This window comes from Panthera onca, chromosome A1 (genome assembly GCF_046562875.1).
Source record: "Panthera onca isolate mPanOnc1 chromosome A1, mPanOnc1 haplotype 2, whole genome shotgun sequence".
NCBI lineage: Eukaryota > Metazoa > Chordata > Mammalia > Carnivora > Felidae > Panthera > Panthera onca.
In genome coordinates this window covers 118039661-118055369 of record NC_138339.1, presented here as the reverse complement: position 1 = coordinate 118055369, position 15709 = coordinate 118039661, and the positions used below count along the sequence as shown (strand labels likewise).

At 45.5% G+C, this 15709-nt stretch overlaps 1 protein-coding gene across 5 annotated transcripts in view; it reads right to left on the bottom strand.

Moving 5' to 3' along the window:
• The window catches only part of PRELID2 (PRELI domain containing 2), a 68004-nt gene extending 63424 nt beyond the window's left edge, over positions 1-4580 (bottom strand). For 2 of the 5 annotated variants that reach the window (XM_078449947.2, XM_078449951.2), the window contains exon 1: positions 4230-4362. Coding sequence is in view for 1 of the 5 variants with exons in the window: in XM_078449941.2 (XP_078306067.1) it covers positions 4230-4304 (75 nt within the window). In the remaining 4 variants the exon portion in view is untranslated. Of the gene's footprint in view, positions 1-4229 lie in introns of all 5 variants that reach the window. The other 3 variants (XM_078449941.2, XM_078449950.2, XM_078449948.2) reach the window with 3 other exon arrangements.
• Positions 4581-15709: the final 11129 nt, after the last annotated feature.

The following is a 15709-nucleotide window of genomic DNA, read 5'->3' as shown; positions in this document are numbered from 1 at the left end:
CAACTCAAGAAGAAGCAAGAAGCACTGACCTTTAACTGCACAAGCCCCCCCCCCCAAAAAAAAAAAAAAAAAAAAAAAAAAAAAAAAAAAAAACAGAACAAAAGAAAAACCCACCCCTACACATTTGGACATCACCCTTTTCAGCCTAGGCCTCCTTAAAACCCTCCCAGACCTCTCCTTGGGAACCCAGCCTACAGACCCTGGGCTGTCTCCCTTCTGCTAGAGCCAACCCAATAAAGCTTTGCCAGGAACTCCCACTCAGCCCTACTCAATTTCTATGGTTACCCCAAGAGCCTGATTGGGTAACAGCCATTCTTGCTAATTTGCATAAATGCCCCCATTTACTTTCCACTAGCCCCATTTACTGGGAGCTCGTGGGGTCGACCACTAAGATGGTGCCTCTTTCTTTGTTTTTTTTCGATTTTATCTAAATCCAAGTTAGTTAACATAGAGTGTAATAACGGTTTCAGGAGTCTAATTTAGTGATTCATCACTTACATATGACACCCAGTGCTCATCCCAACAAGTGCCCTCCTTAATGCCCATCACCCATTTAGACCATCCCCCCACCCCACACCCCTCCAGCAACACTCAGTTTGTTCTCTGTAATTAAGAGTATCTTGCGGTGTGCCTCCCTCTCTTTTTCTCTTATTTTTCCTTCCCTTCCTCTGTGTTCATTGTTGTGTTTCTTAAATTCCACCTATGAGTGAAGTCATATATTTATGTTTCTCTGCCTTTAGATGATACCTCTTCTTAATTTGCACTAGAGCCTGATACAGACTGGTGAAAACTGTGTCCCTAGGCCACCCAAAAACTGCTTTTAAAGGGGAAGGCACAATGATGGCCATCCATCTACTGACTTCCAGTTCATGGCTTCAAGTAATGTAAGGCGAAAATTCTCACAGCAAACGGATTTATTGACATCTCATAATTCAGTGACTCACATAGCCCCTTCCAGGGATCTCTAAGGCACTCTCTGAAGGAGTGCTTTGTGAATAGAAAGAATGGAAGTGTATGGGGCTCAGGAGTGGCTGAGCCGGTTGAGCGTCTGACTTCGGCTCAGGTCATGATCTCACAGTCCATGAGTTCAAGCCCTGCACTGAGCTCTGTGTTGACAACTCAGAGCCTGGAGCCTGCCTTAGATTCTGTGTCTCCCTCTCTCTCTGCCCCTCCCCTGCTCGCACTCTCTCTCTCTCTCTCTCTCTCTCTCTCTCTCTCAAAAATAAATAAATATTTTTTAAAAATAAATTAAAAAAAAAGAAAGAATGGAAGTGTAGTATCATCTGCAGTGCTTACATCATTCCACTGCTAGGTCTTTTCTGAAAATGTTCTCCTTTCCCTGAAACCCTACCTTCCAAAATATCCTCCTCAGTCCTTATTTACTATGTGCCAGGCACTTTGCCAAGTTTTTTACAAGAAATCTTCCACACTGTAACTGAATGCAGCTAAGTGACTTCAGCTATAAGACACTGGCACACAAAAACCACCCAGCTGAGCCCAGTCAACAGAATTATGAGAATGAAAGGTCTACCACTGCTTTAATCCACTGCATCACAGGGGTGATTTGTTACACAGCAACAGAAACCTGAGACACTATATTCTCTCACTGTACCACACATCAAAGCTATACCCCTACATCAGGCACAATGGGTCCACCAAGATAAAATAAGTCCTGAGAATAGATAGAAGAACACTGAAATTGGATAAAGAGCATAGCAAAGATGATTCTGGAACATTTTATCCCCTCACTAGTCATCGGAATGCCTATTATGTGGAAGGCAGCACAGCCTGGGGGACTAGGGGTGTAGACTTAGGATTCAGATGTGCTGAAATCTTGGCTCTCCCAGCTGCTGGCCATGGGAACTTGGAAAAGATTCTCAAATCCTCTGAATCTCAGGTTTTCTACGTAATGAAATGGAAGTCAGTCCTAACTGCTTGCAGCTGCTGGAAGAGGTAAATACGATAATGTATGAAAGCACTTCGTCCCCCTCTCTTCTTGCCTGAGAAAGTCCTACTCACACATCAGCCATCATTTCACACAGGCCATTTGTTTGACAAAGCCTTTCCTCATGGCCACCATGCGGGACCTTAGCAGGCCTTCCCCGCTATATTTGGTCCCAGTAACATAAACTTTCTCTGTAAATACATATCATCAATTTTAAGTATGTATTCATCTGTTGGCCATTTATTAACGTCAGCCTCACTTACTAGACACCATCAGCCCCATGAAAAGAGGGTCTATCTGTTGTGTCCTAGCACCGAGCCCAGTATACAGAAGAAAAGCTTTTAGCCCAGAAGCATGACCACATGAACAATACTCTCTAAAAGAGAGCATGTCATTGTGCTATGTGCTTCTGCAGGCATGAGTCTAATGAGAGAAAAAGAGATGTGCAGCAGTAACTATCCAATGCTGGAGAAGATAGTCAATGATTTTGATCTGGATCAAGTGCCCTTCCAGGTCTGACAAGGCAAAGATCAGCTCCTGAGGAGTGCAATCCAGAAGGCATTCCAAGGAAGCAGTGGCATTAAAGAATCCACACTCCCAACTTCCTAAGAAAAAATGGAGAGATGTTGGGGTGCCTGGGTGGCTCAGTCGGTTGAGTGTCTGACTGTGGCTCAGGTCATGATCTCACAGTTTGTGGGTTTGAGCCCCACTTCAGGCTCTGTGCTGACACCTCGGAGCCTGGAGCCTGTTTGAGATTCTGTGTCTCCCTCTCTCTCAAAAGTAAATAAACATAAAAAAATTTTTTTTTTTTTAAGGGAGAGTTGGCTGTTTCTCTTTAGGGCCCAGAAGTGTGGCCTAAGGCAAAGTCTACACTAGATCCACAATTCAAGCTTTCATTCATTTAGTCATTCATCAGTTATCCGATTTTTAGTGAGCACCTACTAGCTGTTAGGCACTATTCTAGATACTGAAGATCTATCAACAAGCTGACATTCTCCCCCAAAAAAGACTTCTATGGCAACACCATGTTACCCAGAGTCCTACAATCCTCGGCTTGGGTCCCAAACTGTATCACCTCCTCATGTGAAGGTCAGGTCTTATCACTTAAAAAATTAACTTCCTCGGGAGCCTGGGTGGCCCACTCCATTGAGCGACTGACTTCAGCTCAGGTCATGATCTTGTCATTCATGAATCCAAGCCCAGGGTTGAGCTCTGTGCTGAAAGCTCAGAGCCTGGAGCCTGCTTCAGATTCTTTATCTGCACACAGCACCCCCGCCCCCCGTACTGCTCGCGCACGCGCGCTCTCTCAAAAATAAACAAACATTAATTAAAAAAAATTTAACTTCCTCTCCCCTTATCTCCCTTTGATGGCTTGTGGGTTGTATAAGGAGTGCACTGCTTGGTGGCTGCTACCCAAGGCAAGTTACAAGTCTGGCAAACCTTGTCTAAGAACATGAAAGCTGAAGGGGAACCTAAAATATCTTCTGATACAACACTCTTAGAAGCAGAAAGTGCGTCTGAAGAGAAGAGACGCTTGACCAAGTGAAGGAACTAAAGGCAGAGACAGACAAGAGTCCAGGAGTCCCAGCTCCCTGGCCTGGGTGCTTTCAATTTCTCAACGAAATTTCCCCTTCTACTACCATGAGCACAGTCCTCGGAGGAGCCCTGAGAAAAGAGGGCCACTGAACACCGAGACTGGGGTGGAGTTAGAGCGGCACAAACAACTACAACACTTTAGAGGCCTTCCATCAGTGACTTTCCATGAATTATCTCACTTGAGTCCTCGCAACTAACCCTTTCACTTAGTACTATTATGTCCCCATTTCACAGATCACAAAACCAAGGCACAGAGAGGGTAAGCAATCTGCCCCAAGTCTCCCACAGCCACCTCCACTGTGATGATAGAGCCACAATGCTGGGAAACCTACGGTGATGGCTTCCACGGTCCCCACTAGCTTTTAAGGGGTCCATGAGGTACTAGAAAGATCCACAAGTCCTGTGCGGCCTCAAGCAGGCTCCAGAACTTGCGTTCCCTGCCACTCCGGGACAGGGTGTGAAAGTGGCGCCGCGCACCACGAAGGGGAGCCCTCGAGGAAATCCACTCCCACCCCCGCCCTGCATATCCCGAGGCGAACCCCGCAGCTGGAGCGCGAGAAGGGGAGGGGTGGGGGAGACTCCCGCGGGGGGTCGGGGCGGGGGCCCGGACAGGGCCGGGCGCCCCGAGCGCGGACGGCTGGGCCAGGGCTCCCGGGTGCCGCGCGTCCGGGCCGGAGTGGGCGGGTACCTTTCGGAGGAAGCTGGCGACCACCTGCTCGAAGGGGTACTTGTACACCTGGCGCACGTCCACCGTGACCCCCATCCCCGCGCGCCGGGCGCCGGGCTCGCCCCGGGCCGCAGGCGTCCACACCCGCCCCGCCGAAGGGGCGAGGGTTTTTTTTTTTTTTTTTCCCTGCCTTTTCAAACTTTCGAAACTTTATTGTACCCCCCCGGAGAAACGGACAGGCGATCGCGCCCCGCCCCCTTCCGCCCCGCGGTGTGTGGGCGGCGGGGAGGGGGGAGCAGCTGCGGCGGCTTGGGGCCCGCGCGCACCTGAAGCGGCCCGCCCTGCCTGCAGGGCCCGTGACCCCACCTCTCCGCGCCGCGCGGCCTGGCCCTGAGCTCCGGTGCCGTCCCGCCCCTGAGCCTCGCACTCAGCAGCCCTAAGAAAAGGATCATAAATACGGAAACAACCACCCGCCCTCTGAGATTGGCTTGTAATCTAACCCCCCTCCGTGTTGCTGAGTCTGGTGTGACAAAGGTCAGCGACTGCGTGACTCACACGATCCCGGCAGCCGCCTCAAAAGCTGTAAATTGGGTCTCAAATTCGGTAAAAATTGCCCGTATCCCCAGGGAGTGTTCGGGAAATAATGGTGGCTTGGCACGTCCGGCGCTGTAAGGAAATTCCTATGCTCCTTAAAGTTGAAACACCATGAAGCCTTTGTTGCTACAAAGACGCACGAAAAGAATATGACCGCTTTTCACTGACCTGTACAGATTTTGCAAGAACGAGCAAGTGAATACACTTACTCAATAAGTTAGTCAACATATTCCTGGAAAGCTACTCCGCGCCAAGCACTGTGGCAGGCATGGGCCCTGCTGTCAGGTGGGATGAGTGAGCCCGGCTATGTAACATCCAATGAACAAAATAGGAAAATAGACAGGATAAGGGATTAAGGTTATGGGACTGGGGCCCGATGTTAGCTAGCATGAATGAGGAAGGTCTCTGAGGTGGTGACTCTGACATTTACAAATTTATAATCTCGCTGGCCACCGACATGCACAGTCATACTGGTGTTACAAATCTTACATTTGGGTAAATCCAGCTCTCCATTACTCACAGCTTCACTCCCACCCCTGCAAGAGACTGGAGGCAAATCTACACCCAATATAACAGGCCTCCTTTTAAGTTCATAACCACTAACCTCCAGGGGCCTTTTAATGGTGCTGGCCAAAAAAAAAAACAAAAACAAAAACAAAAACAAACCTGCCATTTCTCTAATCCACTAACTGTCCCACAGTCTTCTCACCTCAAACCCCCAACACTTCCCAACCTTATTCTCAGGAGACTACCTTGCTTCCTTTTTCACTTAGTAAATAGAAAACCTGCCTCTACCACATCTATCTACCCACCTGTCCAAATGCCCTGCCTTCTCTCCTACTTTTTGTTTTGTTTCGTTTTAAGTAGGCTCCACTCCCAGCAAAAACACAGGGCTTGAACTCATGACCCTGAGATCAAGACCTGAGCCGACAAAAAAAAAAAAAAAAAAAAAAAGACCTGAGCTGAGATCAAAAGTCCAACTCTTAACTGACTGGGCCCATCCAGGCGCCTCTCTCTCCTATTCTTGTGTGTGAACTGCCAGCACTTAGTTTAGGGCCAGTTTCTCCACTTGACCACTGAATCCAGCAGTGGGCTAGCAAATGGTTAACCAACAGGTCTCCTTTAAAAAAAAAAAAACACCAGAGACCCCTGGGTGGCTCAGTCGTCAGTCATCTCAGGTCATGATCTTGTTGTCTTGCCCTGCATTGGACTCTGTGCTGACACCTCAGAGCCTGGAGCCTGTTTTGGATTCTGTGACTCACTCACTCTCTCTGCCTCTCCCCCGATCACTCTTTCTCTCTCTCTCCCTCTCTCTCTCTCTTTCAAAAAATAAATAAACATTAAAAAACAACCCAGACAAGGCCATGACTGCTAACAATTGCAGTTTCTGCTGTGTAAATACTCCCACCACGGCCAACTTCAAACTACCAATGTGATGTCACAAAACATGGGGTTAGGAAGACAAGTGCAGGAAGGCACTAGTGGTGGCATTTCCACAATCCACATGTAGTAGACATAACTGCAAGAACATAGTTAATGGAGCCAATGCAAACGTGATAAATAAGAACAAGCCTGGAGGTATCACAATTCCAGATTTCGAGATCTACTACAAAGCTATAGTAATCAAAACAGCATGGTACATACAGTGTTGGTGGGAATGGGAATGGGTGCAGCTACTGTGGAAAGCAGTGTGGAGGTTCCTCAAAAAATTAAAAGTAGAAATACCATATTGGGGGGCCTGGGTGGCTCAGTCAGTTGAGCACCCGACTTCCGCTCAGGTCATGATCTCGCAGTCTGTGGGTTCGAGCCCCGCGTCAGGCTCTGTGCTGTCAGCTCAGAGCCTGGAGCCTGCTTTGAATTCTGTCTCCCTCTCTCTCTGCCCCTCCCCTTGCTCACCCTCTGTCTTTCTCTCTCTCTCAAATAAATAAACAAATAAACATACATTAAAAAGAAATACCAAATGATCCAATAATTCCACTATTGGGTATTTACTCAAACAAAATGAAAACACTAACTCAGAAAGATATATGCACTCTATGTTTATTGCAGCATTATTTATAATGGCCAATATAAGGAGGCAACCTAAGCGTGTACCAATAGACAAATGGATAAGGAAGATGTGCCTTGTACACACACACACACACACACACACACACACACAGGAATATCATGCAACCATAAAAAAAAAAAAAATGAGATTGTGGCATTTGAGACAACATGGATGGACCTACAGAGTATTATGCTAAGTGAAATAAGTCAGACTGAGAAAGACAATTATATAATTGCACTCATTGTGGAATCTAAACAAAAATTAATAAACAAATTAAAAAAGCAGAATCAGACCTATAAATACAAAGAACCAATTGATGGTTGCCAGAGCAAAGTGGGGGTGGGTGGGTGGGGATGGGATGGGCAAAATGGGTGAAGGGGAATGGGAGATAGAGGCTTCCAGTTAAGGAATGAGTAAGTCACGGTAATAAAAGGTACAGCACAGGGAATATAGTCAATGATATTGTAACAATAATGTATGGTAGCAAATGATAGCTACACTTGTGATGAGCATAACGCAAGGTATGGAGAAGTTAAATCACTATGTTGTACACATGGCACTAATGTAACACTGTGTCAACTATACTCAAAAAAATCCTTCTTTAAAGATCATGGTGAGGGGCCGCTAGGTGATTCAGACAGTTAAGCAACCGACTTGATTTCAGCTCAAGTCATGATCCCAGGGTCATGGGATTGAGCCCCGTGTTGGGCTCCATGCTGGGTGTGTAGCCTGCTTAAGATCCTCTCTCTCCCTCTCTCTCTCTGGCCCTGCCCTCATGCTCTCTCTCTCTCTCTCTCAAAATAAATAAACATTTAAATAAATAAATAAATAAAGTTAATGGTGACTGTAATGCAATTCGGAAGGGCTGGGTTTGGAATACCTATTGCCTTTTTAAATATAGTTCATTTAATTGTAAATTTATATAATTTAATATTTAATAATATCTGTGCTTAAGATCCAGCTAGTAGGATTCAGAGCACAGTAGCCCAAAATACGGCAGTTTGGCATATTGAGTATCTTAAGCTGAAGGAGTTTGGGGAAGTGGCAGGAGCAGGAAGTTCTCTGACATTCCCCTCGCCTTCTCTCCCGAAGTACATCATAAGATCCTCTTGTGAGAAATGTCCTTTGTATACCAGAAGGAAAGTAGCATCCTTCTCTCCAGGACGGGAGTGCTACCCAGAAGAATGCACACAAACAGACCTTGCCAAGTTTCCCCACAGTGACTACACTTACTTTATACCCTTTGTCATATGATATTTCTACAGTCCTGCTCCCTCTTCATCAAACCTTGTGCAAAACCCTCAGGTATAACCATTTCTACAGGTCTTCATTTCCGTATGAAGGTGCCCATGTCCCATAAAACTTACAGTAAATCAATGTGTATGCTTTTCTTCTGCTAATCTGTCTGTGTCAGGTTTTCAGACTCAGCCAGGGACCCTGAGAGGGTCAAGGAAAACTTGACCTACACAGCTGTACCGCATCACTAAAAAGTTCTTGCCCTCTTTCTTGTTCAAGGACATCTCTCTAGCCATACCCGCCCCCCTCTTTCTCACATCATCACTTTTGCCTCTACTGGACCGTTCCAACCAGCACACATACATACATTGTGATTTCTTCCATTTTTAAAAAAATCCACTCTTAACCCCATACCATCCTCCTGATCTATCCCAATTCTCTGGTCTGTTTTTGCTCTTCAGAAGAGTTGCCTATAATCTCTTGAACCCATTCCAATCAATTTGGGACCTTTCCAGTTCACTGAAACTACTGTTGGCAAGGTCACCAGTGGCAAAATTGCTAAATTCACTAGTCAATTCTTAATCCCCCACCTTACTAAACCTCAGAGTAATGTCTCCTTGAATTACTCATCAGGCGTGGGGTGGAGGGTTAGATGTCAAAGCCCTTAAAAGTTGAATGTATGGCGGTACCTGGGTGGCTTCATCGGTTAAGCATCCGACTCTTGATTTCAGCTCAGGTTATGATCTCACAGTTCTCGAGACTGAGCCCCCGTGTCAGGGTCCATGCTGAGGGTGGAGCCTGCTTGGGATTCTCTCTTGCTCTCCCTCTGCCCCTCCCCCACTCATGCTCAAGTTTGTATGCATGCTCTCTCAGGATAAATAATCTTTAAAAATATATATATTTTTTTAATTTTTTTTATTTAATGTTTATTTACTTTTGAAGGAGAGAGAGACAGAGTGTGAGTGGGGGAGGGGCAGAGAGAGAAGGAGACACAGAATCTGAAGCAGGCTCCAGGCTCTGAGCCACCAGCACAGAGCCTGACGTGGGGCTCAAACCCACAAACTGCGAGATCATGACCTGAGCCGGAGTCGGACGTTCAACCGACTGAGCCACCCAGGCACCCCAGAAAATATTAAAAAAAAAAAAAACAACTATTGAATGTTATGTAGAAAGCAACGCTACTATATCACAAACCCCTTCTTATAGAAAAAACAAATACCAGTCTCCCTGGGGGACTACCGAGGCCCACAGTAGAGAGATAATTTACTTGTGGAGTTTATGGTAACCCTTACCTGCCTCTACTGCCAGACTGGGTGTGAAACAGAAGCCTCCTGACAGGCTGGGCCATGCACCCATTCCAACTAGCCTCCGACTCCACTCTGACAGCTGCTTTCTTCCAGAAGGTATCCTTGGGCAGTTGCTTGCCAACTCCTGATTAGCTGATCACAAAAGGCCAAGCCTGTGTCCTGAAAGATTAAAGGACTGAGCACCTGTTGGCTTTAACTGGGCTGGTTGTCTGAGTGACTTGTGCAAGAACAAAGGCCACCTGCCCACTCCAAGGACATCAGGGTGCTCTGAACGTGGAAACGCAGGCCACGCTTGACAAGGGAGGCTACTGCCATGTAATCTCGTGCCTCAGAGTCCCAGCCAGTTTGCACAATGACAGCGTCACTTGCTATGTCCCCAAGGAAGAGAGAAGGAACTATAAAACGAATTCCCATTGCTTTGAAACTGGGTGGCTTTTACCTAGTCAGAGACTGGAGTTTGGAAATTTGCAAACCTCCCAAGTTCCTCCTTTGGTCTTTGAGATACCAAACTCATGGTTGTATCTTCAAGGCAAGGCACAGAGGTTTGAACCTGGTGGACACACACCACACTTTGAGGGAAGGGGTGGATGACCGGCTCTTTACAAATGACGTGAAGTTTTAAGTGGACAGACGCTTCAGCCCTGACCCTCTCTCCTCACCCTGTCCCCTCTTTGCTTTTCTCACCCTCTTGATGCTGGTTCACTGTCCTCTTCTGACCATCTTGACCATCTCTCCATCACTGATCTTTTTTATCCAATCTTATAATTGTCTGTTTACAGAAATTCTCCACTGAACTATGAGGGTCTCCAGCCTAGAAGGAACTGTGTGTTACTCACTCTTCCCTATCTAGTGCTGAGGCGGAAAACCTCTGTCCTCCTCCTGTGTGCCTTCTTTATTCTCACACTACTACCACACTCACAACGCTTCTGACACCAGGCACGTAGGGTTCCCCCACACCACGCAATTCTGTGACACCAGCTGGGGGTTTGTTCAACTGAACTCAATTCTGATACTATCTATCTGGAGACAGTGCCAGATCCCACAGGTTAAGGGCTCCGTCCTACAAGACTGCCTGCCCCCCATACCACTTCAGGTGCCAATAACAAGTTCAGGTTGTTACCTGTGCTTCTGACCGATGGGCTGTAAGTCACGGGTTCCCATGACCTCTTTGTCATGGATGTACTGCTACATGGATGTCATGGATGTACTGCTGCATGGATGTACACTGATGTACCGCTAGAACAGTTCACAGGAGTCAGGGAAACAGTTCACCAGCTGTTGACCAGTTTATTATAAGAGTATATGATAAAGGACACAGATGAGCACGCAGGTGGGAGAGACGCATAGGACAAGGTAGGTGGGAAGGAACACAGAGCTTCCAGGTGTACCACCCTCCAGTACCTCCATGTGTTCGCCAACCCAGAAACTCTCCAAAACCCATACTTTTGGGAATTTTGTGGGGGCATCATGTAGGCATGACTGATCATTAACTCCTAATCCTCTCCCCTCTCTGGAGAATGGGGTATGGGGCTGGATATTCTGAGCTTCTAATCATGGCTTGGGTTTCTGGTGACCAACCCCATCCAGGAGCACACCCAAGGTCACTTCACTAGAACAAAAGACACTCCTACCGCCCAGAAAATTTCAAAAGTTTAGAAGCTTGGTGTCAGGAACCACGGTCAGAAACCAAGTATTAGTTGGGGCACCTGGGTGGCTCAGTCAGTTAAGCGTCCAACTTCGGCTCAGGTCACGATCTCTCAGTTCATGAGTTCAAGCCCTGCGTCGAGCTCTGTGCTGATAGCACAGAGCCTGGAGCCTACTTTGATTCTGTGTGTGTCTCTCTCTCTGCCACTCCCCTGCTCATGCTCTGCCTCTCTTTCTCTCTCTCAAAAATAAATAAACATGAAAAAAAAAATGTTATAAAAAATATATAATATATAATAAAAAATGTTTTAAACAATTATTAGAACAAAAGATACTCCTAGTGCTTTTACCATCTAGGACATTACAAGGGATTTTAGGAACTCTGTGACAGGAAAAGAGTGGAGGGGAGAGCAAGGAGTGGGTGGAGGGGGAGGGGAAGCAGACACTAATATTTTCTATTATCTCACAAGTGCCTAGCAAAATATCTAGCACATAGTATATGTTCAATAAATTCATGAATACTTAACAGAGAATATGACCTTGAGCAAGTTCCTTCCTGTAGCTGCACCTCAACAAAGTGACCAAGAGGACCAAGATAATTTCTAAATTCCCTTTTACTTCCCTGAGATTTCATATGTGAACTAGAGACTCAGGACAGGCAACAGAACCAGTTACCAGAACCAGGGTACAAAGCAGGAATTTGCACGGAGAACAAGGCAAAAATCTCAGAACAAGTTCATCGTTTCAGGGTAAAGTAATACCTGTGGCATCACTGAGCCAGACTTCTCTTCCCTCACTTCAAGATGACAGTGATCAGACAGTTTCAAGAAGTTCAAGAACTTTAGGGGCATCTGGGTGGCTCAGTTGGTTGAGCATCCGACTCTTGTTTTCAGCTCAGGTCATGATGTCACCATTCATGGGTTTGAGCCCCAGGTCAGGCTCTGCACTGAGAGCGCAGAGCCTGCTTATTATTCTCTCTCTCTCTCTCTCTCTCTCTCTCTGCCCCCCCCCCACCTCAAAATAACTAAATAAAATGAACTTTTAAAAAAAGGTGATAAACTCTAATCAGACGGAGAGGAAATGTTTCAGGGCAAGGAGCTACTAGGTCATCACAGCATCCTACATGTTACCGAACACTTAGAAGGTCTATCACATTCCAATGCGAGAGAGAGAAATATGTAAAATATCTAGTATTAAGCAGGTAAATATGGGTACCAAAGAGAAAAAATAAGGTAGAGAAGAAGGATGATAAGTGGGGGTGGGGCAGCGGGGTAGAACTCCCTGGCAAACTGACATTTAAGTAGAAGAGTTGAAAGAAGAGAGAGAGCAAGTCATGCTCTTATTTGGGGGACAGTCATTCCAGGCAGCGGACTGGCCAGTTAACAGACCCTGAGATAGCAGTCCTTCACCTGGTGTGCTGGAGAACTGGGAAGAGGCCAGTGTGGCTGGAGCAGAGTCCTGGAAGATAGGGTCAGAAGAGCAACAAGGATCAGCAACAAGGTCACACAGAGTCTTGTAAGCCATTGTGAAGATGTTCACAATGCATGAGACATTGTGAACTTTCTCTGCATGAGACATTGAGAACTTTGAACTGGGCAGTGACATGAACAGAACTCTGTTTTCCCAGAACCATTCTGGCTAGTCATTATGAAGCAGTGACCTTGGGGAGGCAAGCGGGAGAAAGAAACCAGTTAGGAGGCCATCGTTGTAACATGTACAAGCGGTGATGACTGATCATGGAGGTACTGAGGGAGTTTTCAGATTCTGGATCCTTTGTGAAGGTAGAGATGCAAAGTGTGCTGAAAGACCAGAAGTGGGATGTGAGAGAGGGGCCAAGGATGATGTGTCAGTGCTATCCTGCACGCCACCATGGAGAAAGCCCACCTGACTACAAAAGGAAATTAAGCCAGATGTATTCATTTCCCAGGACTGCCAACACAAAGTACCATGAACTGGGAGGCTTACACAGAGGTGTACTGTCTCCCAGCTCTGGAGGCTGCAAGTCTGAAATCAAAGCGTTGGCAGAGTCGGTTCCTTCTGAGGGCTGAGGGAGACAATCTGTTTAAGCCTCTTGTCTGGCTCCTGAGAGCCCCCAGCATCCCTTTACATGTGGACGGTGTGCTGCCTATGGCTTCACATCATCTGCACTCTATGCTTGTCTGTCCCTGTGTCCAGATTTCCATTTTTTATAAGGATACCAATCATTGGATTAAGACCCACCCTAACGACCTCATCTGTTAAGAGTTGAAATATGCTCCTCTCAAAATTGATATGTTAAGCCCTAAGCCCAGTAGCTCACAATGGGACTGTATTTGGAGATAAGGCCTTTAAATAGATAGTTAAAGTAAAATGAGGATATACAGGTGGGCCCTAATCCATTATGATGAGGGTCCTTATTAAAACAAGAGGAGATCAGGACATAGACCTGAACAGAGGGAAGACCATGTGAAGACAGAGGGAAAAGACACCCCCATGTGTCAGCCAAGGAGAGAGGCCTCAGAAGAAACACACTTCCCCGCTTTTTGCTAACATTGGGAGAACTAATATATATGATTTTGTATCCCTCTTTCATGTTCTCTAACAAATGGAGAACATTACCTTCAAAAATGTGATTTTAATGATATTAATCATATTATATGATTATATAATCACATATTATATGAATGAACCATCATTTTAAATTATGTTTTTTATATTATTTTTTATAACTACTGATGTCACGAAAATCTTTTATGTAAATTTGTATCAGCATGTTTTATTGCTTTTTAAAAATAGAGTCCTAGGAGGGTAGTTACTGGGTAAAAAGAGAGGACCATTTTGAAGGGCCATTTGAAGCCTGTCGACACCCTGATCCTAGACGATGAGCCATCAAAACATTTTGAAAATAAATTGTGGAAGTGGAAGTCACCCAGTCTGGGGTACTTTGTTATGGCAGCCCTACAGAACTAACATATTATCTCAGCTTGATCATCTGCAAAAATCCTCTTCCCAAATGAGGTCCCATTCACAGGTCCTGGGAGTCACGACTTGGACATCTACTTGACCCCACATCACCAGACACAAACAGGCAGAGATGAAAGATGAAGACTAAGTCTGGGGGCACCCAATCTCCAGTTCTGGCCTGAGCACCACCAGCTGCCCTGTTTCCTGCAGCTCTTTCTTGAGTTTTCTCAGCTTCTCTAGGATCCTTCCGGTCAATCTCCTTTCGTGCTTACCTTAATGTGAGTTGAGGTTTCTGTCACTTTTAATGGAGACTCCTGACTAATCTGATGTGGAAGACAAATTTAGCCGTTATGAGTTCATATGCCAGAAGAAAAAAAGAAAAGAAAAACGAACCCTTTATTGTCAGGTTGTTTTCCATCTCCAAATCCACCCAGCTTCTGAGACTTTGAAAGGTGAGGTGCCTAACACATTTATATTTTCAATTCTCTGTTTTCATCCTTTTCATCTTCATTGTTTAGAAATCCAATAAGAATTTTATTCATTTTGTTTGGCAAAATTGCATCCTTTAAGGCCAATTCACCTTACAATGTTAGTACAAAAGGGGAAATTTTCTTTGTCATAGCAGTAGCAATTAATGGCATTCATTTTAAAAGAGTCTATTTAAGATATTTCTTGTCTGGGAAGACTAATTTTAAAAGACTGATCTCTTGCCAGACGAAAGACCAGAAATTACTGAAGGACAGTTCTGATCATAATACAGAGAATAAAAATCATAAAACCAGAGGCACACAGAAAGAATGTCAGGTGAAGTATAACTTAGGCAGCTAAGTGGTAACACATGACACCTCAATGTGAGTAAGTTTACCAAATCTTCTCCCTTCCCACAAATTTCTCAGAGGGAAGAAGAAGGTGTGCACCATAAGGTACATGAGGGTTGGAATGGGTAGAGGGTGTTAAAGAGAAAACCACAAGCCCCAAAATGGCATCATTTAGGCCAAGTAACCAAACTGGGGCTTACTACTTAACCTTTCAACCTCCCTGGGAAATGTAAATTTTAACTCGTCAGTCAGGAATGTTCTGATTAACACCAGGAATAAGCACTTGGGCCTTCTCCATTCCCCAAAGGAAGATGAGAGGATTTGCATAAGACCAGAGGCTGCTCTTCTCCTAAGGGAAAGTGACCAGGCCTAGTTAGTTGGTTAGTTAGTTTTGCTTTAACTTCCTGGTCCCACCCCCCAACCTTCCATTTTATACAACTCCTCGGGACTCCCCTCTAACTTGCTAGATGAGATGCTGCTTGATTCACAACTTGCTGAATAAAGTGAATTAGATCTTCAGATTTACTTGGTTGAATTTTGTGTTTGAATGAGAGGAAGCTAGGAGAAGCGGTGGGGAAGGAAGCAGCCCTGAAGGGCCCCAGGGCAAAGGAAGAATGAGTTGGGGGATATATACCAAACTTAACACAATGTCACTTTGCCTTGAGCTAGTTATTACATTATTTTTCTCAAAGTACTATCTGATTGATGAGATCAGAAAGAAACGAGAATGTTCTCAGGCAATGCCGTACCGGCCAAGAATAGTGACAGCTATCAAATATGAAGTCCGTTCCCCACTCCAAAGACGCTGCTTCCCAAAGGACTTTATATATGCAATCTTGGAACAGTCTGAAGAAGTAGCATTGGTCTTAGATTGGGTTCCCTGGAAACAGACTTTGAGGCAAGAATTTA